General features: G+C 63.0%; 6 protein-coding genes across 16 annotated transcripts; 2 read left to right on the plus strand and 4 right to left on the minus strand.

Annotated features, from left to right (window-relative positions):
• The first annotated feature begins 653 nt into the window (after positions 1 to 653).
• CHURC1 (churchill domain containing 1) lies at positions 654 to 2,747 on the plus strand. Its single transcript, XM_048305665.1, has 4 exons — positions 654 to 760; positions 846 to 981; positions 1,807 to 1,877; positions 2,323 to 2,747. Exons 1-4 carry the CDS (start codon positions 722 to 724, stop codon positions 2,413 to 2,415), a joined length of 339 nt encoding a protein of 112 aa, XP_048161622.1. The 5' UTR covers positions 654 to 721; the 3' UTR covers positions 2,416 to 2,747.
• Positions 2,748 to 3,317: 570 nt separating this feature from the next.
• Positions 3,318 to 4,920, minus strand: GPX2 (glutathione peroxidase 2). Its single transcript, XM_048305664.1, has 2 exons — positions 3,931 to 4,920; positions 3,318 to 3,852 (listed from the first exon to the last, which is right to left on the minus strand). The coding sequence occupies exons 1-2, from the start codon at positions 4,153 to 4,155 to the stop codon at positions 3,502 to 3,504; spliced, it is 576 nt and encodes a 191-aa protein (XP_048161621.1). The 5' UTR covers positions 4,156 to 4,920; the 3' UTR covers positions 3,318 to 3,501.
• Positions 4,921 to 5,023: 103 nt separating this feature from the next.
• Positions 5,024 to 8,614, minus strand: RAB15 (RAB15, member RAS oncogene family). 7 transcript variants are annotated; one of them, XM_048305655.1, is made up of 7 exons: positions 8,424 to 8,614; positions 7,098 to 7,158; positions 6,895 to 6,955; positions 6,727 to 6,804; positions 6,559 to 6,648; positions 5,575 to 5,640; positions 5,024 to 5,463 (listed from the first exon to the last, which is right to left on the minus strand). In XM_048305655.1, exons 1-7 carry the CDS (start codon positions 8,545 to 8,547, stop codon positions 5,308 to 5,310), a joined length of 636 nt encoding a protein of 211 aa, XP_048161612.1. In that variant the 5' UTR covers positions 8,548 to 8,614; the 3' UTR covers positions 5,024 to 5,307. The 7 variants fall into 7 exon arrangements, with proteins under 7 accessions (XP_048161612.1, XP_048161615.1, XP_048161614.1 ...); XM_048305658.1 differs by lacking the exon at positions 8,424 to 8,614 and adding an exon at positions 8,180 to 8,407; XM_048305657.1 differs by lacking the exon at positions 8,424 to 8,614 and adding an exon at positions 8,101 to 8,407.
• A 1,512-nt stretch (positions 8,615 to 10,126) lies between these two features.
• Positions 10,127 to 14,613, plus strand: FNTB (farnesyltransferase, CAAX box, beta). Its single transcript, XM_048305652.1, has 12 exons — positions 10,127 to 10,230; positions 11,109 to 11,173; positions 11,330 to 11,402; positions 11,643 to 11,734; positions 12,020 to 12,166; positions 12,240 to 12,323; positions 12,957 to 13,043; positions 13,119 to 13,248; positions 13,331 to 13,463; positions 13,556 to 13,667; positions 13,745 to 13,859; positions 14,281 to 14,613. Exons 1-12 carry the CDS (start codon positions 10,150 to 10,152, stop codon positions 14,389 to 14,391), a joined length of 1,230 nt encoding a protein of 409 aa, XP_048161609.1. The 5' UTR covers positions 10,127 to 10,149; the 3' UTR covers positions 14,392 to 14,613.
• A 111-nt stretch (positions 14,614 to 14,724) lies between these two features.
• On the minus strand, positions 14,725 to 17,751 carry MAX (MYC associated factor X). Of its 2 annotated transcripts, none has more exons than XM_048305660.1 (5): positions 17,632 to 17,751; positions 17,423 to 17,449; positions 16,285 to 16,392; positions 15,955 to 16,084; positions 14,725 to 15,549 (listed from the first exon to the last, which is right to left on the minus strand). In XM_048305660.1, the coding sequence occupies exons 1-5, from the start codon at positions 17,725 to 17,727 to the stop codon at positions 15,365 to 15,367; spliced, it is 546 nt and encodes a 181-aa protein (XP_048161617.1). In that variant the 5' UTR covers positions 17,728 to 17,751; the 3' UTR covers positions 14,725 to 15,364. The 2 variants fall into 2 exon arrangements, with proteins under 2 accessions (XP_048161617.1, XP_048161620.1); XM_048305663.1 differs by having other exon boundaries at positions 15,955 to 16,078; positions 17,632 to 17,748.
• A 213-nt stretch (positions 17,752 to 17,964) lies between these two features.
• Positions 17,965 to 22,169, minus strand: UNC93B1 (unc-93 homolog B1, TLR signaling regulator). Of its 4 annotated transcripts, XM_048305647.1 has the most exons (12): positions 21,725 to 21,793; positions 21,331 to 21,459; positions 21,103 to 21,247; positions 20,872 to 21,025; positions 20,633 to 20,794; positions 20,438 to 20,567; positions 20,265 to 20,358; positions 20,061 to 20,185; positions 19,806 to 19,988; positions 19,463 to 19,736; positions 19,115 to 19,233; positions 17,965 to 19,021 (listed from the first exon to the last, which is right to left on the minus strand). In XM_048305647.1, exons 1-12 carry the CDS (start codon positions 21,737 to 21,739, stop codon positions 18,755 to 18,757), a joined length of 1,797 nt encoding a protein of 598 aa, XP_048161604.1. In that variant the 5' UTR covers positions 21,740 to 21,793; the 3' UTR covers positions 17,965 to 18,754. The 4 variants fall into 4 exon arrangements, with proteins under 4 accessions (XP_048161604.1, XP_048161602.1, XP_048161603.1 ...); XM_048305645.1 differs by lacking the exon at positions 21,725 to 21,793 and adding an exon at positions 22,095 to 22,169 and having other exon boundaries at positions 19,463 to 19,988; positions 21,331 to 21,432; XM_048305646.1 differs by having other exon boundaries at positions 19,463 to 19,988; positions 21,331 to 21,432; positions 21,725 to 21,822.
• Between the last annotated feature and the right edge of the window lie 136 nt (positions 22,170 to 22,305).

A 22,305-nucleotide genomic window follows, 5' to 3' on the forward strand; every position in this document is an offset into this window, starting at 1 on the left:
GGTGTCCTCCACTAGCCCTGTGAGTTCCCCAACTCGTCCCGGGCACCCCATAGCTAGACCTCAGTGTACTCCAGCTCGTCCCAGGCGCTCCCTGATTAGCCCTGGGTGATCCCCACCAGCCCTGTATGTCCCTCAGCTAGTCCGTGGTATCCTCCACCTAACCCAGGCAGTCCCCAGCTAGCCCTGGATGACCCCCAGCTAGCCCAAGCCCCCCTACAGTCATCCCTGGGTGTCCCCCACTAGCCCTGGATGCTCCCCAGCTAGTCACAGCCAGGCACCCGGCACCTGGCCCTGGGTATTTCCCACTAAGCCAGGGTGTCCCCCAGCCAATTAACAACACCCTACAGTTGGCCCTCAATGCCCCCCAGTAGCCCTGGATGCCCCCCAGGTACCTCCCAGGGTCTCCCACTAGCCCTGGATATCCCCCAGCTAATCCCAGGCAGCTCCCAGCTAGCCCTGGGTGCCCCTCGCTAGCCCTGGAAGCTCCCCAGGTCACTCCAGGTCTCCCCCACTAGCCCTGGGTGCCCGACTAGCCCAGGCCCCCCCGGTTATTCCCGGTTGCCCCAAGCAGCCCCGCGGCGCCTTAGGCCCCGCCCACTCCCTCAGGCCCCGCCCATTCCGCCCCAGGCCCCGCCCCGCCCGGCGCCCGAGCCCCGCCCCATCGCTGAGCCCCGCCCCTCGGCGCAGCTCTCGCGGCATCTGCGGGTGAGGGCGGCGCGAGATGTGCGGCGGCTGTGTGGGCACCGAGTACCCGGAGCGGGTGAGGGGGGCGCGGGGGGCTCCCGCACCGCCCCGGGCACCGGCACCGGCACCGGCACCGGTCCCAGCCTGTGCTCCCGCCCTAGGGCACCACCTGCCTGGAGGGCGGATCTTTCCTCCTGAACTTCGTGGGGTGCGCGCAGTGCGGCCGCCGGGACTTCGTGCTGGTCGGCAACCGGGCCGCGGGCCTGCACGACGGGGAGGAGATCGTCACCTATGACCGTGCGGTGGGGGGCACCGGGGGAATGAGGGCCCGGGGAGGCTTGAGGGGGTGGGGGAGCCTTTGGGATCTGGGTCTTGGGGTTCTTGAAGGTTGGGGGGCCTGAGGGGACCTTTGGGGTCTGGGGCTCTTTGAGGCCTGAGGGGGACATTTGGGGCCTGGGGCTCAGGGATCGCGGAAGGTTGGGCGGGGGGCTTGAAGGCTGGGAGGGGTCGGGGGTCCGGGAGTGTTGAGTGCTGGGAGAGACCTTGGGTCTTGAAGGTCTTGAGGGATGCTGAGGGCATTGGGGGACCTTTGGAGTCTAGCGCTTGGGCGATGTTGAGGGTTAGAGAGGGCTGGAGGGGACCTTTGCGATCTGGGGGTCTTGAAGGCTGGGGGGCACAGGTGGAGGCCTTGAAGGTTGAGGGCTGGGGGTAACATTTGGATTCTGGGATGTCTTGAGGGCTGGGAGGGAGTCCTGGGGCGTGGGGCGTGATGGGGGGGGGCTCAGAGGTCAGAGGAGGGGGAGGCCTAAGGGAGGATTAGTTTGAGTAGGGGAAATCTGGGGTCTCAATATTTGGGGGTTCCTGAGGATGGGAATGGTGGATGCCCAGGAAGGGGGTCTCCGGTTTTAGAGGAAGTGTCAGGGAGCCGCCAATGGGCATTAAGGGAGGTGTGTTGCTGGGAGGGGAATTTTGGGGGCTTCATGCTTTGGGGACTGGGACATCTCTGCCCCAGGGGTGAGGGCAGGCACAGAGGATTGAGGCCTGTCCCAAGAGATGGGGAGTGGGGGGATACCCCAGGGACAGTGTCCATGTCCCCTCACCCCACTGTCCCCTGCCCCACAGACCTGTGCAAGAACTGCCACCACCTGATTGCACGCCATGAGTACACCTTCAGCATAGTGGATGACTACCAGGTTTGCCTCTTGTCCCTCAGAAGCCCTTCCCAGCTCCTCTGCCTCCGGAATTCCAGACCTACCCTTCCATGGGCTGATTCCCACCTTCCCTGGGATGGAGCCTCAAAGGATTCAGAGCCACATCCCTGTGCTCAGGGCTACCTGGAGTCCCCCCAGCACTAATCTGTGCCTTGTGGGGGAAGCCCAGCGCAGCTGGCATGGGAATGTGGGTGATGGGAGGGGGCTGTGACCCCCATTCCTCATTCCTGGCACATCTCCTATGCAGCAAACTGCTGGAAAAAGGGCTCAGGGGAGCCAGTGGGGCTGGAAACAAGATCCCCTGGCTCGGATTGCAATTGGGGATCGGGTACCAGATCTGGCTCGGGTTTCCCTGTGGGGGAGCAGGGCCGTGGCAGCCCCCCTTTTTCCAGCCCCCCCCCCCCCCCCCCCTTTTTCCTTCCCCCAGGAATATACCATGCTGTGCCTGCTCTGCGGCCGTGCTGAGGATTCCGTCAGCATCCTGCCTGACGACCCTCGCCAGATGACCCCGCTGTTCTGATCCCCACGTGTATCCCAGGATGAGCTTCCAGGAGCTCTGGGAGATCCCTGGATCCCTGGAACTGTAATACCTGGGGACCACAGTGTCCCTAACATGATTCGCTCCTCCAAACTTCCAGCCTGGATGCAGTGAACACCTGACACCGGATGCTCCCATGTTTCTGGAGCCTTTTGGCTCCAACCCTGACTGCAGGGATGGGATGCAGTGCCACGGCCTGAGCCCCCCATGTGCTGAAGACATAAAGGGGTCCCCAAAACAGTATCCAAAGGGATTCCCACCCCATCCCGCCTCAGGAGCTCTCATGTGTAGGGCAATAAATGTGACATGTGACAGCTTGGTGGCACAGGCAGGAGTATTTGGGGGGTGGGCTTCACTCCCTGGAGCTGGTGAAGGGTGTTGGGGTCTGATGCAGGGGACTTTTCTTCATCACAGGAGCCTGTGGAATTCCTCCTTAGCCCTTCCCAGCATTGGAGAGCCCACTGCACTCTCCCAGTGCTCTCTTAAACCCTGCAGAGAAAGGACTTGAATCATTTTCCCTTCCCAAGGAGTTGGTTTGGGGTCACTTCCCCCTGCCCTGGGGTTTGTAACCTGGCCATGCCCTGCTGGGAATTCCATATTCCTGAGGCGGGAAGGAGCTGGGTGTGGGAAATCACTGCCCTGGGGTGGGTGAGGTGCTGCTCTTGGCACCCAGCCCCAACAACCAGTTCCCCACGGGGAACTGGGTGCAACCGGCCTGGCACCCACCTATCCCTGAGCCACCATTTCCTGGATCTGGCACCTCAGGGATGCTTCCTCTTTCCTGCTCGCCCCAACAGCCCCCAAAAACCACATGGTATGGGTATGTTCCCAAAAACCTTATGAATCCAGTTACACTCCCAAAAACCACACAGATCTGGGCATGCTCCCTCCAGCTCATTTATTGCCACCAGCCCGCACCACCCCAGCGGCTCCAACCCTCTGCCCCCATCGAGCCCCCTCCCCATGGAGGTTTCGGAGGGGGCTGTCACCCTGCGGAGAGCTGAGGCCATCCCGGGGTGACACCAGAGCCAGGATCACACCAGAGCCAGGATCACGCTGGAGCTGGGATTACTTGGCCAGCTTGAGGAGACGCTGGATGTCAGGCTCCAGCTGGGCTGTGGGCACACGGGGGCTGTAGCGCCGGAACGGTTCCCCCTCGGGCCCCACCAGGAACTTCTCAAAATTCCAGGAGATATCGGAGCGCCGCACAGGGCTCCAGGTGACAAAGCGGGGCTCGGCCATCAGGTGTGCGGCCTCGTCGGCCGGTGCGGGCAGGTGAGCCTTGAGGTAGGCAAACACGGGATGGGTGTCGCTCCCGTTCACCTGACATTTCTGGAACAGGGTGAAGTTGGGCTCAAAGCCACCCCCGGGCCGCACATGCTTTAGGGTGTTGAGGATCTCCTCGTTGGTGCCGTTCTCCTATGGCAGGAAAGGAGAAATCCAGAGCCCTGTGTTTCCCAGCTCCTCACCCCCTGCCTCGTAGCTCACAGGACTTACCTGGTATCCAAACTGGTTACAGGGGAAGCCCAGCACAACCAGCCGCCGGGGGTAGCGGGCTTGGAGCTGGTTGAGCTGGGTGTAATCCCGCACTGTGGTGCCTCAGAGCGATGCCACGTTCTCGATCAGGACTACACGGCCCCGGAAAACACCGAAATCCACCTTTTCCCCCTGCAAGGAGGTGGCGCTCAGGTCGTAGAATGATTTGGCGATGGGGACGGTCATGGCTGCAGGCGTGCGGCTGCTTGTGCCTGTGCCCTGTGCTGCCTCTTAAGGGCTTCCCGGTGCTCACGTCATGGTCCAAAGGTCTCCAGGCCCTGCCGCGGCTCGGGAGAAACCGGAGCCGCCCATCCCACCCATGGAAGGAGGAAGATGGCACAGGGCCAAGGTGATGCTCTACCTGCCTCAATAATTCATGGCACGGCGCGGTGCGGCTGCTCATCCCAGTGCCTGCAGGATGTGGGATGCTGGGAGGGGGCACAGCATGTTCCCGAGGGTTGGGAATGCCAGTGAGAGTTGGAGAATAACAGGAGTTGGGGAATAACAGGAATCGGGGAACTGGGGCTCTGTGGGATGGAGGAGGAGGGCACAAGTGCCCCAGTACTCCTTGCCTGGTGCTGCCATGGCATCACCTCTGGGGCTTCCTGTGCTGCCCATCTCAGTGCCCACCTGTCACAGGGCCCACTGGTCCCAGTGCCAGCTCCACCCTTGGGCCTATCTGCTGTGGTGCCCACCGTTGTCCACCTAGATCCCAGTGGGTTCCACTATCTTAGTGCCCACCATCATCCCAGTAACCACCCATCCCAGCCTGCCACCATCCCACTGCTGGCTCATTCCAGTGCCACCACCAAGCTTTCTGGCCCTGTCCCCACAGCTGGAGCTGAGTTGGTAGCTTGGTGGGCCATGGTGGTGGCCTTGGCACCCCACGGGCACCATGCCCCATGCCGCTGTGCCCAGCCTGGAAAGGGGACACCATCCCAGCAGCCCCAGATCACCCTCAATTATTGATCACTGCTCAGGTGTCCATGCCCAGGCTGCGCCTGCCACGATGGCATTGTGCCCGCAGCCCCCCCGGAGCACACGGACCACCAGCCCCTCCAGCATCACCTTTATTCTGCAAACCACTGTGTAAAACCAGGGGTCCCACGGGCACGGGGTGGGCATGGGGTAGGCACACAGCGCCTGGACAGCCCCCACCCCACCCGCAAACTGAGGGAAGCACAGGTGCCAGGATGGGGGGCCCCCTTGCCACCTTCCCATCCCCCTGTCCTGGGAGTGTCCTGTGTAGCCCCCCACTCCATGGGAGCTGCCCCAATCCTGCCCCCACCACGCCCCCTGATACAGCCTGGGGAGGAGGGGTCAGGGGGGTCCCAGCCTTCAACACCAGCAGGTTTTCGGGGTGTCCTCGCTCCCCAGGGGCTGCTGCTCGTCCTCCTCCAGCCGGGCCAGGGTCGGGGCACAGGGCAGCCCCCGCAGCTCATCCAGTTCTTTGCGGTGCGCCTGCAGCACCAGCTCCGTCAGCCGCGTGAAGGACTGTGGGAGAGGGGTGAGGTGAACCTGGAAGACCCCTCCAGTACCCCCTAACCTGCCCAGGGCAACCCCAGCCCCCTCAGAACCCCTCCAGCCCCCTCATTTCCTTCATACCTCCTTGATGTTGAGGTTGCTGCAGGCACTGGTCTCGTAGAAATCCATCCCGTATTCCCTGGCCAGCTGCGGCACCAGGGGTTTGGCGGGGGGGGGGAGGGGGGTAGCATGATTTGAGGGCAGGGGGGATTCAATACCCCTGGCCCCCCTCTCTGGAACGTGCACAGCTGGGCACGGACAGACAGGAGAACTGTGGGGGGTGGCTGGCATAGGGGCTGGGTGCTGGGTGTAGGGGGCCCTGGGAGGGGCGCTGGGTGCTTTGGGGTCCAGAGGTCACTGGGAGGGATACTGGGGGGCACTGGGTGCTTTAGGGGTGCAGGGGAGCACGATGGAGGTGCAGGGAGGGGTTGGGAGTCGTTGGAACCCTGGGGGTGCACTGGGCAGTAAAGGGGTTTCCTGGATGCTCTGAGAGCTGCAGGGGGAGTCAGTGGTCCCTGGGTTCACACTGCAGGAGCACGGGGATCCCTGGATAAAGGCAGGACTGCAAGAAGGCTATTGGGGTCCATGTGGAATGCAGGGGGGGCTTGTGGAGGGTCTGGCCATGCCGGGATTGCAGGGAGGTACACTGGGTGCTTTGGGGGTCAAGAGGTCCCAAGGGGGACACCGAGGGGGTCACTTTGTGCTTCAGGAGTGCAGGAGACCATGCTGGTGGTGCAAGGAGAGGTTAGGGGTCCCTGAACATTTTGCAAGTGGGGAAGAGGGAGCCTTGGGGGTGCACAACCACCGCAGGGGTGGAGGGAAAGAGGGTTCCTGGGCACTGGGGGAGCTGTTTCTGGGGTGCCTGGGTACAGACTGCAAGAGGGTGGGGGGTCCCTGGTTGTGCTGGGAGGGGCTGGGGATGCTTGGGGGTCCTGGATAGAGGTAGGGCTGCAGGAGGGCTGTCAGGGTCCCGAGTGCAGAGGGGATCAGGGAATGGCTGGCCATGCTGGGGGTGCAGGAGGGGTCCTGCCCCCGGGGGGGGGGCACAGAGCAGCCCCCGCTCACCTGCAGCCCTTGCTCTTTGGGCACTTGCCTCTTGTGCTCCTCATCTGCCTTGTTCCCGATGAGGATTTTCTGGACGCCGTCAGGTGCATACTGGGCAGAGGAACAGTGTAAGGACCCCCACACACACACGACTGGGGAACCTCTGGACCTCCCCTCGTTTACCCCCACCTCATCCACGTCGCTGGCCCACTTCACAATGTGCTGGTAGGAGCGCTCACTGCTGATGTCGTACACCAGGAAGATGCCCTGCAGGGGGTGGGGGGGGCAGCCGTTGACACCCCAAAACTGTGCCTCAGTTTCCCCTCTCCTGTGCACCAGGACAGGGAACCCCCGTACCTGTGCCCGCCGGTAGTACTGCTTGGTGATGGTCTGGTACCGCTCCTGGCCGGCTGTGTCCCTGCCCGGGGACAGCGGGTCAGTGCTGCCACCCATGGCATGAATTGGGCAGGGCTCAGCCCCTACCTTGGGTGGGGGGAGCGGGACTCAGACCCACCAAAATTCCTTCCCCCTTCACCCCGGGATCCAGCGCTGCCACTCACCAGATCTGTATCCGCACCTTGATCCCATCCACTTCGATGGTCTTCATCTTGAAGTCAACGCCTGGGGTTAGAATGGGAGAGGTTGTGGGGCGTCCTGGTGTTCCCCTCCGCAGGAGCTGCTGTCACTGGGGGCCCTCTGGTCCCCGCACCCGTCCTGACCCACCCCACGCCCCACCATGGCCTGGTGCTGGTCCCCACAGCCGGTGCCTGGCCTGGCAGGAGGCCCCGGTGCCAGATGGTGATCCTGGTGCTCCCAGTTCCCTGGTGCTGCATCTGTCCAGTGCTCCCAGTTCCCCAGTGCTACGGCTTCCCGGTGCTGTGGCTGCCCAGTGCTCCCAGTTCCCGGCTGCACGCTGCTCCCGGTTCCCCTGCGCCAGAGGTGCCCGGTCCTCCTGGTTCTCCTGTGCCCATGATTTCCTGGCTCCCATATACTCCCGGTTCCCTGAAGCCGCGGCTCTCCGGAGCCCGCGGGTTCCCAGTTTCCCCGTGCTGCAGCTTCCCGGTGGTCCCGGCTTGCGGGTGCCCACGGTTTTACCGTTTCCCGATGCCCACGGCTTCCCGGTTCCCCGGTGCTGCGACTCCCGATGCTCCAGGTTCCCACAGTTTTCCCCTTCCCTGGAGCCCACGGTTTTCCCTCTACCCGCTGCCCACGGTTTTCCCGCTCTCTGGTTACCTGTTTCCCCATGTTCCTAGTGTTGCAGCTCTCCAGTGCCCACGGTTAACCCTTTCCCGGTGCCCCCGGTTTTCCCGTGCCCACCACTCCCCGGTTCCTCGGTTCCCACGACTGCCGGCTGCCCTGGTTTCCCGTTTCCTCGATCCTGTGGCTTCCCAGTTCCTCGGTAGTCCCGGTTCCTCGATGCTCACGGTTTTCCCGTTCCCTGGGTTCCCATTTCTCGGTTGCTGCGTCTCCCTTGTCCTCCCGGTTCTCCGGTTCCCACGGTTTTCCTGCTCCCCGGTTGCCCATTTTCCCGTTTCCCCAGTGCTGCGGCTTCCCAGTACTCACGGTTTCGTGGCGCCCATGGCTCCCCAGTTCCCCGGTTTCCCTTTTCCCCGGTACTGCGGCTCCCAGTGCGCCCGGTTACCCGGTGCTGCGCCTCCCCATTGCTCCCGATTCCTTGATGATCCCGGTTTCACGTTTCCCCGGTGCTCCCGGTTCTCTGGCTTCCCGTTTCCACGGTGCTGTGGCTCCCAGTCTTCCTGGTTGCCCGGTTCCCCGATGCTCCCGTTTCCCCGGTGCTGAGCCTCCCCACTGCTCCCGCTTCCCCGATGCTCCCGGTTCCCCGTTTCCCCGCTCCCGCGGCCGCCGTGCGCTGCCGCTGCCGGTACCGATGGTGGAGATGTGGGCGGGGTGGAACTGGTTGTCGGTGAACCGGCAGAGCAGGCAGGTCTTGCCCACGCCCGAGTCCCCGAGCAGCAGCAACCGGAACAGCACGTCGTACTGCTTGGCCATGGCGGGCCCGGGCCGCCGCCGCCGCCGCCACACCGGGGCCGCTCCGGGGCCGCGAGCTACGCCGCCGCCGCGCCGGGCCGGGCTGGCACCGGGGGATGCACCGGGGCGGGGCGGGGCGGGGGCGGTGGCGGCGGGAGGGGGCACCGGGGGGGGAAACGAGGGGGGCGACACCGGGGATGGACCGGGGGATGCTGTGGGGAGCGGGGAGGGGACACCGGAGATACACCAGGGATACACGGGAGATGCCGTGGGGAATTGGGCGGCGACACGGGGGATGGACTGAGAAGGGAGCTGGGGAGAACAGGGGGACGGAGCCAGGAATGCACCGTAGGATACGTTGGGGATGCTCTGGAAAAGGGGAGGTGGGAGATGGGGATGTACCAGGGGGACCAGTGGGGACTCCGGGGGCTCTGGGAGCACCAAGGGTGCACCAGGGGTTGCTCTAGGGCATTGGGAAGGGGACAGAGGGGTGCAGCAGGGGACACTGGGGTGACACAGAGCTGCACCAGGGGAACTGGTGACACTTAGGAAGGATGGGATGGCACCCAGCGGGACCTGGACAAGGGTGGGTTGTCCAGGTTGTCCTGTCCAGGGACAAGGTTCCCATGGGAACATCGTGGGGGTCAACAAGGCCAAGGGCAGGGTTGGCTCATGGATCAGGACAGCTCCTGAGATCAGCGCAAGATGGGGGTGATGGGATGGAGAACAGCCCAGATGAGAGGAATTTGGGGCTACTGGGGAATGAGAGGCTGGATACGACCTGGCAACGTGTGCTGGCAGCCCTGGAAAGTCACCCATGTCCTGGGCTGTGTCACTGAGAGTGTGGGCAACAGGTGATGGGGGCATTGTCCTCCTCTGCCCCACTCAGGTGAGACCCCACATGGAGAACTGTGTCCAGCCCTAAAATCCTTTTCATGGGAAGGACATGGAGCTGCTGGAGCAAGTCCGGAGGTGGCCAGAGAAATGCTCCGAGGGCTAAGAACAGGCTGGGAGAGCTGGGATTGCTAAGCCTGGAGAAGAGAAGGCTCCAGGGAGAGCTAAGAGCCCTTTCCAGTGCCTACAGGGGCTCTAAGAGAGATGGACAGGGACTTAGGATGAAGGCATGGAGTGCCAGGACAAGGGGGAACGGCTCCAAAGTGGAAAAGGGGAGGTGTTGATTGGATATTGGGAAGAAATTCTTCACTGTGAGGGTGGTAAGGCATTGGAATGGATTTCCCAGAGCAGCTGTGGCTGCCCCATCCCTCAAAGTGTCCAAGGCCAGGCTGGACAGGGCTTGGAGCAACCTGGTCTAGTGGAAGGTGTCCCAGTGTCCCTGCCCATGGCAGGGGGTGGAACTGGATGGGCTTTAAGGTTCTTATCAACCCAACCCGTGGATTCTATGATGATGCAAGACATGACGTCACATCACGACGACGCAGCCGCCCGGGGGGGGGGTGTGGCTCTTCCGCGCACGCGCGCCGGGGCTGGGCGGCGGGGGCGTGGCCAAGAGCGAAGGGGCGCGGTCACACGGGAGGGGCGCGGTCACGCGTGGTGGGCGTGGCCAGGAGCGCGGCCGCGCGTCCCCTCCCGGCCGCCGTCGCCCGCTGCCCCCGCGGCCGCAGCATGGCGGGAGCGGCCCCCGGCCCCGGCGGGCGGCGGCGGCTGCGGGACGATGGGCTGCGGACCTGCACCTCCGCCGAGCAGGTGCCGGGGAGCGCCAGGGGCTGCAGCGTGGCGCGTGGGGTGCCGGGGGGGTGGGGTGTGCAGTGTCGTGGGGCTGGGCTTTGGGGTGCCATGGAACTGGGGTGTGGGGTGCCGGGCTGCCGTGGGGCTGGGCTTTGGTCTCCCCTGGGACGGGGCTCAGGGGTGCCGTGGGACTGGGTGATTCCTATCCCAGCATCCCCACGCAACTAGTGTCCCCACACCCCCTGTGACAACACCCCAGCCACCAGTGTTTTGAGGGGCCCGGCGGTGCTGACGCCCACCAGCCACGGCAGCTCCCGCGGGACACGTCCCCCAGAACCAGTCTGGGGAGGGTGAGGGGTCCTGGGGCAGCCAGACTCTCCCCTCCGTCCCTCTGTCCTGACCTATGCCCTGGCAGCTCCTCCGGGGGCTGGAACGGGGTAAAAAGTGACTCCGGATTTCCCAATCCATGGGGTTCTTGCTCAGTTCCGTCCTGGCAGGACACAGTGCCGTGAATGCAGGTCCCCGTGCGGCCCCTCCTCACCCCTGAGGCTGATCCCGGGGTATTTTCTTGAGGATTACCCTGGCTTAGGGTGTCCAAGTCCCTGGTCATCCCAGCGTGAGCGGGAGGAGGGTGTTTCCCATAGCAGTCTTGGGATGAACCAAACTCAAGCTGGATTTGTAAAGCAGCACAGGATGGTGCTGGATTCTGGCATAAATCGGGGCACAAAACTCCTGGGAATTCTTACTCTGGTTTTTCTGGGTGAGATGGGGCTGTGAGTCGGATAAACCCCTGGGATGGGGGAGAAGCTGCGGGGCTCAGTGGGGATTGTGTTTGGGATGTGCGGAGCCTCTTTCCAGAGCTCAGCATAGTCTTTATTCCCATTTTTCCTGACAAGTCCAAGGTGGAGGACATCGTGCAGGAGGTCTATGATGCCTACAGGACAAACCATCACTCCTCACAGTGAGTTTCAAAATTCTCAATAACCATAAATAATTCCCATTCCAAAAAAGTTTTCGACTCCAGTGGGTGCTGCAGTAGGATTCTGCCCCTCCTGCCACTGTCCCCCTGCTTTTTCAGGACACCCTACCTGTTCATCCTGTCCTCTCTGTATTCCAGGTACGTCCTGCAGCGGGAGAAGCACTTCCATTACCTGAAAAGAGGCCTCCGGCAGCTCACTGAAGCCTATGAGGTACCAGGAATGCCAGATATCCCACCTGGAGCCACTGGCTGGGGTGAACCCATTGCCCTGGGGCTGTCACCAGGATTGTTTGTCGCCGGGGGTTTGCCAGCCCCAGAATGGACACAGCATTCCCTGTGTGCCCATGCTCATCCCAGTGATGCTCTGGGGATTCTCCTGTCTGTCTCCTCACTCCCGCCTGCTCCTGCTGTGTCCAGTGCCATTCCCTGACTGTCCCCTCTGTCCCTGCAGTGTCTGGATGCCAGCCGCCCCTGGCTCTGCTACTGGATCCTGCACAGCCTGGAGCTGCTGGATGAGCCCATTCCCGAGTCAGTGGCCTCTGAGTAAGTGGGGAGAGCCGGGGGGACCCCACCATGGCCACTGTCCCCGCGGGGCACCCGCGTGACTCCAGAGGTGCCACCTCCCGCTGTCCCCAGAGCAAAGGAGCGCTTTGTCTCCCTGCCACCGTCAATGCCGCCCATTCTTCCGGCGGCTTCCTCGTGACGACGGAGATGGGAGGGTGACACCCCCGGCTTTGACCTCAGGGGGATTCACGAGGCTGGGAGGGGATATGTCACCCCACCGGGGTGACACAGGTGACACTGTGCCCCTTCCCCACCTTTCTGCAGCGTCTGCCAGTTCCTGAGGCGCTGCCAGAGCCCCCAGGGTGGATTTGGGGGGGGTCCTGGCCAGCACCCCCACCTCGCCCCCACCTACGCCGCTGTCAACGCGCTCTGCATCATCGGCACTGAGGAGGCCTTCGGCATCATCGACAGGTCCGGGGGGCCGGGGGAGCTGGGGGGAAGGTGAGGTGTGTGTCCCTCCTCTCATGGCTGCTGGCTCCTGCAGGAAGAAGCTCTTGGAATACCTGCACTCACTGAAGCAGCCGGATGGCTCCTTCCTCATGCACGTGGGTGGAGAAGTGGATGTCAGGTGGGTGAGGGCTGCTTGGGGGGGCTGTTTTGGAGGGCCTGGGCATTTTGGGGAGCCAGTGCTGGGAGTGGATGCTATGATGGCGAGCTGGTGCCATTCTGGGGATTCAGTGCTGGGACCTGCCGATGTTTTTGAGAGCCAGTATCGTTTTGGGGAGCTGGTGCTATGGTGGGGATTTGGGGTACAGTTTTGGGGAGTCAGTGCTGTTTTGGGGAGCAAGTGCTGGGAGCTGGTGCTGTTCTGAGGAGCCAGTGCCATGGCAGGGTGCAGTTTTGGGGACCCAGTTGTGTTTTGGGGAGCTGGCAGTTTTGGGGAGTAGGTGTCAGGGAGCTGGTGCCATACTGGAGTACCAGTGCTGTTTTGGGGAGCTGGTACCATGGTGGGGAGCCAGTGCCATGGGGAGGTGTAGCTTTGGGGAGCCAGTGCTGTTTTGGGTGCTTGTGTCATGGCAGGGGGCCAGTGACAGGAACTACTGCCATGGCAGGGTGCTGTTGTGCAGAGCTAGCTGGGTCAGGGACTTTGTGCCATTATGGGGAGCCGGAGCTGTGGCGGGGAGCTGGTGCCACTTTGGGGTGCCAGTGCCACATCCCTGAGCACCCATCTCCTGAATTTCTGAGCACCCTTTTCCTGCAGGAGCGCCTACTGCGCTGCCTCAGTGGCCTCGCTGACCAACATCCTGACACCCACGCTCTTCGCTGGGACAGCTGAGTGGATCGCCAGGTGAGATCTGGGGACAGGTGGAGGACAGGGGATGGCATTCCCAGCGTCCCTGCCACCCTGACCCTGCTCCCACAGGTGTCAGAACTGGGAGGGCGGGATCGGCGGCGTGCCAGGCATGGAGGCACATGGCGGCTACACCTTCTGCGGCGTGGCTGCACTGGTCATCCTCAAGCAGGAACATCTGCTGAACCTCCGGAGCCTGCTGGTGAGTGACCCCTCGCTGGGATGCTGGGAGTCTCATCCCGCCTGGGATCTCTGGTCCCACACTGGCTCCCATCACCCTGCAGCACTGGGTGACCGGGCGGCAGATGCGCTTCGAGGGTGGATTCCAGGGCCGCTGCAACAAGCTGGTGGACGGGTGCTACTCCTTTTGGCAAGCCGGGCTCCTGCCCCTGCTCCATCGGGCACTCCATGCCAGGGGTGAGTTGCCACAGGCTTCCTCTGTCCCCAGAATGGCATCTCCAGGGATTTAACATCTTCGCTGGTGTTTCTCCTTTGGGTTCCTCTTCCAGGCGATCCAGCGCTGAGCATGGCACACTGGATGTTTGACCAGCTGGCACTGCAGGAATACATTCTCCTGTGCTGCCAGTGCCCAGCCGGCGGGCTGCTGGATAAGCCAGGAAAGTGAGTGCAGGGGGGAATACAGGGCTGCCTGGAACCCCAGATTCCCCCTCACCATCCCAATATCTCTCTGGATGCAGATCCCGGGATTTCTACCACACCTGCTACTGCCTGAGCGGGCTGGCCATTGCACAGCACTTCGGAAGTGGAGACCTCCACAATGAGGTGGTCCTGGGTATCCCTGAGAATTGCCTGGTAAGCGCTAGGTATTTCTGGGGTGGGCAGGGATGAGCTTCCAGGGCTCCACAGCACTGAGAAAGTCAGATCCTATGGCAGTGGAGAGTTGGGGTTCAGCCTAAAGAAGAGAAGGCTTCAGGGAGGGCTTAGAGCTGCTTCAAGGGCCTAAAGAGCTACAAGGGAGCTGGAGTTGGGCTTTGGACAAGGGCTTGGAGTGACAGGACAAGGGGGAATGGCTTCAAACTGGAAAAGGGGAAACTGTGTCTGCCCCATCCCTGGAAGTGTCCAAGGTCAGGCTGGACAGGGCTTGGAGCAACATGGGATAGCGGAAGATTCCCTGTGCACAGTGGGTTGGACTACATGATCCTTAAGGTACCTTCCCACCCAAACCATTCTAGGAGTCCGTGATTAACATCCTCCATCCCTCTCTTTCCCACAGCAAGCCACACACCCTGTCTACAACATTGCCCCGGAGAAGGTGGCGAGGGCGGTGATGCACTTCCTGCAGTATCCTGTGCCTAGCCTGGATCCGGCATCTGCTGCCGAGTAGGGGGGTCCTGCTGCTGGCTCGGGGTGCCGAGCCCCGGGAGCGAGCGGCACAGCCCATCCCCGTGGTGGCTGGCCAGGCAGAGCGAGGTGCTCAGGGTGCTAGCAATACCAAAATCCAGCCTGCTCCAGGCCCAGTGTCCTGCTGCCATCCTGGCCAGAGCTGAGGTGGGACACGGGCTCTGGCAGAGCTTTTTGGCATCAATAAACCAGAAGTGACACCCGCCGTGTGCTGGTGGCCCTGGGGATGCGGAGCAGGAGGTGATGCCACGTCCAGCTGCGGTGGCATCACTTCTCCCATTCCAAGAACATGCGGGAACCATGGGGGAGGATAAAATAAGTGGAATTTTGGCTTTTTTTGTTTATTATTTATAGTCTTATAGTAAAGGGAAGCCTTAACTTGCAAGACAACTCTGGGCAGTATGTACAACATACCTTAGATCCATGGAATGGCATCAAAATAGGGGGAAAAGGGGCACCTATGGGGCGGGGATGGGCCACTGAAGTTCGGAAAATGCCACTGAGGTGGGGAAGGGTCAAGGGAGGGAAAGAGGAGGAGAAGGAGGAGGGGGTGGGGGGGGAAGGAGCCCCCAAGCCTGGCTCTGTGCTCTGCCGACTCGGGCAGGTGGAGTTGCACACGGAGAAAATAAATAGGGAGATCCCCCCCAGTGCTTGCTCCTTTTTTTTGGGGAACTGCCCGGCTCCTCCCCGCTCTGGACTGCACTGGTCCCCGGGTATAAATAGAAATGCTCCTATAAAACCAGGAGGGAAGGGGAGGGGGGTCGCTAGCAGAAGGGAGTTGGTGGTGGAGTCTCCCTGACCCCCCCAAGTCTTTCTGCTCAGCCTGGCCGGCTCCCCCCGGGGCCAGCGCGGTGGGAGCGGGGAAGGGGCCGGGGAAGGCTGGGAAGCTGCAGTCCAAGAGCTTCTAGGAGCGGAGGGAGCGAGTCCTGCCGCAGGCTGGGGGGCGGCGGGGGGGCCTAACTGGCCTCCATGCGCAGCTTCTTCCTGTTCTGCGGCTCGTCGGGCTCCGAGTCGGAGCTGGAGTTGGAGCCGCCGTCGAAGGCGGAGATGGCGCTGCCCTTGGGGTTGGTGTAGAGGCTGTTGTCCGCGGGATAGCTGGCCTGGAGCTGGGCGCTGGATCGGGCCTTCTCCAGCGCGCGCACTGCGAGGGATGGCACCGTGTCACCCCTGGGCCCAGCCCTGCCTGCAGCCCAGTTCCTGACACGCCCCAGCTCCCACCGGATCCTGGAGCCTGAGCTCTTCCAGACCCCAGATCCTGCCAGACCTCAGCTCCCACTGAATTCTGGACCCTGATAGACCCTGGTCCTGCCAGACCCTGGTCCTGCCAGACGTCAGCTCTTGCCAGATCCCAACTCCCACTAGATCTCAGCTCCCACCAGATCCTGAATTCTGATGGATCCCATCTCCTTCCAGACCCAGGTCCCACTGGATCTTGGATCCCAAACCCTACTGGACCCCAGATCCTGGCTCCTGAACCCTGCCAGACCCCAGCTCCTGGATCTCAGGTCCTGCTAGACCCCATTTCCAGCCGGATCCCAGCTCCCACCTTGCTGCTCCAGCAGCGCGTTCTGCCGCTTGAGGTCGTCGATGTCCTGCTGGTGCGTGTTGTTTTTCCGGCGCATGTACTGGATGTACTCTGTGGCTTTGTCCAGGATTTGGGCCCGGGATGCCTGTTGCAATAGTGGGAAAAGCCAGAGGCAAGATAAAGACCTAGTCCAGGGGGCAAAACTGGAATTTCACCTGCCTCATCCCACCCTGGCTCTGGTCCTCACTGGGGACTCCTGTGGCACAAGAGAGCCTTGGGAATGCCCCAAAGTGAGAAACCTGGACCACGGGTGGGTGCTGTCCGTGCTCCCAGCACACTCCATAAACTCACCTTCTCTCCCTGGAGCGAGGGCACAGAATCCCGCAGGCTGTGGAAGCTGTCCTTGATGTGGTCCCTGCGCTTGCGCTCCAGTGCGTTGTGATGAGCCCGTTTGTCGGCCTGGCGGGGGGGACAGGGGTGGCACCGGGTGGAGGCCACCACCTGCACCCCCAAAAATTCCCTCTGGGAACCGCTGTGGGAGCTCGGCTGAGCCCCCAGGGCGGCTCCGTGTCTGTGACGCCTCCGGCTGGGCCGTGAGGGCGTGGGAAGGAGGCGGCTCCCGGTGCTTTCGGTTTCCCCAGCTTCCTGCTGCCGGGGCAGCTCTGGGCCCCGGGGGGGGCACAGCACTTTCCCCCTGCAACACGGCCACCTCCTCCCCTGCCCCCCAAGCAACCAGGCACAAAACCCCCCCATGCCCTCTGTCAACCCCTTGTGTTGTACCCCCTGTGCCCCCCAAAGATAGCCCCACCCCCCCAAGTGACTCGGCCCCACACGTAACACCCCCCCAACACCCCTGCTTTACCCCAAAAAGCCTCCCACTCCCTCTCCCCTAAAGAGCCCCGAATCCTCCTCCACAAGACCCCAAGGCCCGCTGGTGTCCCACCCGTAAGACCCCCAGCCCCACAGGACACTCCCAAACCCAGTTCCCCCACTCAAAAGACTTGACTCCATGGTTCCCCTTCCATGTCACAGCCCCCAACCAAAATAAGACCCCCAACCCCACAGGTGTCCCCTCTCCAAGCCCAACCCTCCTCCGCAAAAGACCCCCAGCTCTACTGGTGTCCCCCCCCTTCCAAGATTCCCAATGCCACAGGACACCCCCAAGCCCAGATTTCCCCCTCCAAGACCCCCATCCCTACAGATCCCTCTCCATGTCACAGCCCCCCCAGAAGACCCCAGCCCCAAAGGTGTGCTCCCCTCAAAAAGACCCCCAACGCCACAGGTGCCCCCCTCAACACCCCCAACCCTACTGATGTCCCCCCAGTACCCCGATCCCCACAGGACACGCCCAACACCCCCGTTGCCCCCAGGACCCCCATTCCCCCGCTCCCCTTCCATGTCACCCCCCTCCCCAAATCCCGCCCCCTCACACCCCGGCCCACGTGCTCCCGATCCCGGGGGCGCTGCGGGGCAGCCCCCAGCGACCTACCGCGGACTGAAACCTCGGCTGCTCCTCCTGAGGAGCCCCGACCCGGGCGAGGAGGAAGAGGAAGAAGATGGTGGGGGGGGGGGGGCGCCGCCATATGAAGGAAGAACACACATAAACCAAACATTACCCCACTCCCAGCGCTCCTAACGTGGGGAAGAGCCACGGAGGGTTATCCCAGGGATTGTCCCGGGGTTGGGGGCCCAACTCACGTCGCTCTCCACCTCGATGTCATCGTTGTCGCTCATCGCTCCCGCCCGGGTGAAGCCGCGGGCCGCGCCGCCACAACAACAGCCCGCACCGCGCATGCGCGGAACTCGGGGGGGGGGTGGGGGGGGGAATGATGGCGCCGGGCGACGCGAACGGTTGCGGGAGTTGTGGTTTGAGTGGGGAGATGGAGGCATCTTCCACGTGGCGGGGACTACAACTCCCGGCGTACACCGCGTGGGGGCAGCGCGTGGCACGCCGGGAGCTGTAGTCTCCGCTTCGGAAGGGGGCGCCGAAGGTGCGTGGCCAGAGGAGGGAGGAGGTGAGGGCCAAGGAGATGGAGGGAGGGGGTTTATTGAGGGAAAATGGGGATGGGAGCGGTCAGGAAGTCTGCGGGGCCGGCCTGGGGGCTGCAGGTTTAGCTAGTGGGGCTCTGGGACAGCCTGGGGGGGGCTGCAGCGTTTGCCTGGGTCTGGTCTGAAGGGCTGTGGGCCAGTTTGGGAGGCTCGATCTGCCTGGGGGCTCCAGGGTAGCCCTGCGGGGGGCTGGGGGTTTGTCTGGGGACTAATATGGGAGGGCTCAGGGTCTGCAGGACATTGTGGGGGGCTGCAAGCTGGCCGGGGGGGCTGCAGGCCTTGCTAGAGGGTCTGTGCATCTGCTCAGGGGTCTTTGGGCCTGACCTGGGGGATCTTTGGCCAAATTTGAGGGGGGCTGCAGATCTGCCTGGGGGGTGTGAGCCTTGTCTAAGGGGCTGTGGATTTGTGGGGGGGGGGGGGACTCTGAGGCTGGCCTGGGGGTCTGCAGGTTTGACCTGAGCAACTGCATCACAATCTGGGGGGCTATGGGGCTGCTGGGGGGACTGTACCACAATTTGGGGGTCTCTGTACCACAGTTTGGGGGCTGTAGGTCAATCTGGAGGCTGCAGACCTGCCCTGGGGGGGTCTATGTGCCGATCTGGGGGTCTATCAGCCAGTGTGGGGGGCTCTGGGCTGCCTGGGGGCTTTAGGCTTAGCTCAAGGGGCTGCAAGCCTGACCTGAGGAGATTTGCAGAATTTAGGGCCCACATGGGGGGAGCTGCAGAACCCCCTCAGGCACCAAGAGCAGGATGGGGCCCAGGCCAGGCTGTCTCTATCCCAATTGCTCCCCATCCTCTTTTGGCAGCTCATCCTCGCTGGTGGCCTCGGTTGGGTGCCTGCCTTCATCTTCCTTGTCCCCATCACCGTCGGAGCCAGTCTCATCCGAGTTGTCCTCCAGGTAGCGGTATCCACGTGTTTTGTGGCGTGGGCGCGGGATGCGGGGCAGCCGGACCTCCACGTTGTGTGCCACCTTCCGCTCCATCCACAGGTATGTCCCCACGGCCACCACCAGCGTCAGCAGCATGATGGACAGCTTGGCCTGGAGCACAGGGAATTTTGGGATTGGTGTGGCGCTGTATCCCCAAAAAGCCTGGAATGTCTCAGAGTGGGCTGGGGCTTATCTGGGACTTACCTTCATGGGCAGCCCTGACCACAGGTAGACGGTGAAGATGGCCAGGGCCTGCCACCAGTGGTAGATGGTGAAGATGAAGTCTTGGCGCTCCTTCTTCTTGTACAACATTCCCAGGAGGACTGTGGCAGAGACTGGAATCAGTGTCCTCTTCCTGTGCCATGTCCCCTTGGCGTGGGGGACAATCACAGCAGGTCTATCCCATGGATCCGAAGAGTGGGACCACAAACTTGTGGTGCCGGGGGACATGAGGAGAGGATGGAAAAACTCGGGACAACCCAGGCTATTTTGGGGACCACCAAGGTGTTCTGGGGACAACTGAGGCTGTTTTGGGACCTCCCCACTACTCACTGCTGATTCCGGTCTTGTTGAGGGCGCTGCCCGTGCCCCAGAGCACGGCAATGCTGTAGAGCAGTGGTGCCTGTGCCAGGTACCGGGGCTCCGGCGCCCAGCAGAAGAGCGTCACCAGGAGTGCAGCGTGGATGAAGGCTCCAGCCAGGAGTGGGATGTGCCGGCGCAGGCGCAGCATGCATAGGGCCAGGCTGGAGCACGCCGAGGCGGAGAAGCCGTAGGCCATGAGGAGATACGCCAACCTCTCCAGCCCCAGGGCGCAAACACCGTAGTTCTGCAGCAAGCATGGGCTCATTGTCACCTGTCCCTGCTCCATCACCTCCCACCCCATCCCGGATCCTACCAGGGAAAATCCGGTGCAGACAAAGAGCACCTCGAAGCCGCTGTAGATAAACAATGGGAAGAGGTGCCGCAGGCGATAGTCCCGCATGTGCTTGAAGGGCAGCTGGAAGATGTTGCCCCAGCCGATGCTGCGCATGTCGATCTCCTCCATGGGCCGGTACGCCGCGCCGCACAGCACCAGCACCTGTGGAGCACCTGTGGGTGAGGTCCTGCCATTGTCCAGCCCATCCCTGTCCCCTCCCGCCCTGGTGCTCACCACCAGCATGGCGAGGAAGGCGGCAGCCATCAGCACACTCTCCACGATGATGAGGTTGACGCTGCGGGGAAGGCTCTGCAGCACTGTCTTGTTGAAGCCAGGCAGTGTGCCGTGGCTCAGGGTCCCTGCCAGTGGGCACAGGCCATGGTTAATCCCAACTGAGGGGCTCCCAGTGCCGCCCCGCACCCCCACCCGCAGCCTCACCGCAGTGCTTCACCGCGAAGAGTGTGTGGTTGAGTTGGTAGAGGTAGTTGTTGAGGAAGAAGACCATGGGCATCTGAGCGCAGACAAAGCTCAACTGCAGGACGTAGAGGGGTGCATGCTCAGTGCTGCCAGCACAGCCCCCCGCCCATCCCAGCCACCCCACTGGCACTCACGTGGAAGCAGGAGTAGAAGACTGTCTGGAAGACGATGATGTAGGCATTGCAGGCATCCCGTGGCACCCGCTGCCTCTCCTTCTCCTGCTCCTCCTTGTAGTTAAAGTACTCGTAGTACTTCTGGGCCATCCTGCATGGAGCAGCAGGTCAGCTGGCACGCTCTGCACCCCCTGCCCGCCCCCCCCGGATGCCTACCGCGTGATGTAGGTGCCCATGGAGGCCCAAAGGGGCACAATGACCCCCCCAATGGCCACGGCAGAGGGCACCAGCGTGTAGTAGCGCTCCCAGTAGTTGCTGGAGACAAAGAGGGCATAGATGCCAACCGCCAGGAACATGGCCCACTTGGTGCCGAAGAACCTGTGGGGGCGAGGAGTGGGAAGCGTGGGTGGCTGCATCAGTGAGCCGTGCCAGCCGGGAGCGCGGCGGGGCCATACCTGATGAGGACGGGTGTGTAGAGCAGCGCCGCCACAGGCGTGACATTGATGCCCATCAGCACCTTGCGGTCGATGTCCTCCAGCCCGATATTGCTGTACTTCACCTCCCGGTAGGTCTCGTCATAGTGAAGGATCAGCTGCATCTGCAGCAGGCCTGGGGGGTCCAGGGGTGGTCACCCTATGCCCTGAACACCCCAAGTTGTTTTGGGGGGTCCCTGGGAGGTTCCATACCCAGGTAGACGCCATAAGTGAGGGTGCCAGCCAGGCTGGCGGCCACCACGTTCTTGATGACACCAAGGCGCTTCCGGCGGAAGTACTTCTGCTCCTCCTCCTCCTCATTGTAGTCAGGGTGATGAGCACCCACAAAATCGTCCAGCTGTGGGTGATTCCAGCTGTCAGCCCTTGGGGATGGTCACCACAGGCCTGGTTCCTCCCCGGCGGGTGTCCCCCTGGTCTCACCTGTGTCTCTGTCCCCTCGGTGCTCAGTCCGGCGCTTGGCACTGTCTTGGCCCCATCCTGACAGCAGTCTAAGTCCTTCTCCATTGCTGCTTCTGGGGGGCCCTGGATGGTGTCAGGGTGGGGGGCACCCTGTTGGCACCCCAAGTCTTGCACCCATATGTTTTGCACCCCTGTGTCCTGCACCCTCCTGCCCAGCGCTCCCAGCCCTTGCACCCCTACATCCAGCACCTTGTACCCATGTACACAGCACCCCCAAGCCCTGAACCTCTGTGCTCTGCACCCGCAGATCCTGCACTCATGGTTTGCATTCCTGTGTTTTGCACCCCTACACCTCCAGATCCTGCACCCCGAACCCCGCGCCCCCTACCCACCTTTGCACCCCCCAGAACTGCACCTCTGGGCTCAGCATCCCCAGCCTCCGCACGCCCCCGGCACCCCGACCCCAGCTCCGCTCGCCGCTGCCGGAGCCTCTCGGGGCGGGGCGGGCTCCTCTTCCTCTTTCGGTTCGGGCGGGCGGGAAGGGGGTAGTTAAAGGGGCCGTTCCCGGAGCCCCCTGCTCCCGGACCCCCGGTCCTGCCCGCACTCCTCAGTGCCCGCCACCCGCGCCTCTTCTCAGCACCCCGACCCCCGCAGCACTCGTCACACCGCAACCCGCACAGCACCCTGACCCCCCCGCACAGCACCCATTGCTCCCCCATTGCACAGCACCCCAACCCCCGCCCCCCGGCCTCCCTGTGACCCCCCAGCCTCCCCAGCGCTCCCACCAGGCCTTGGGGTGGGTGCTGCCTCATCGGGGTGCCCCGTGGCACTGAGTGCTGTGCCCTGCTGCTTTCACTTCCCCTTCCCTGCCCGGGGGATGTGCCAGGGTTCCTGGGCGGGGGGGCACCCTAATCTGGGGGTGAGGGTCATACGTGCCCTGGTGTCACCCCTAAGCCGGGGCCGGGAGGGTGGCCGGGTGCGTGGCACGGCAGGATG

The sequence above is a fragment of the Corvus hawaiiensis genome, chromosome 6, assembly GCF_020740725.1.
Source record: "Corvus hawaiiensis isolate bCorHaw1 chromosome 6, bCorHaw1.pri.cur, whole genome shotgun sequence".
NCBI lineage: Eukaryota > Metazoa > Chordata > Aves > Passeriformes > Corvidae > Corvus > Corvus hawaiiensis.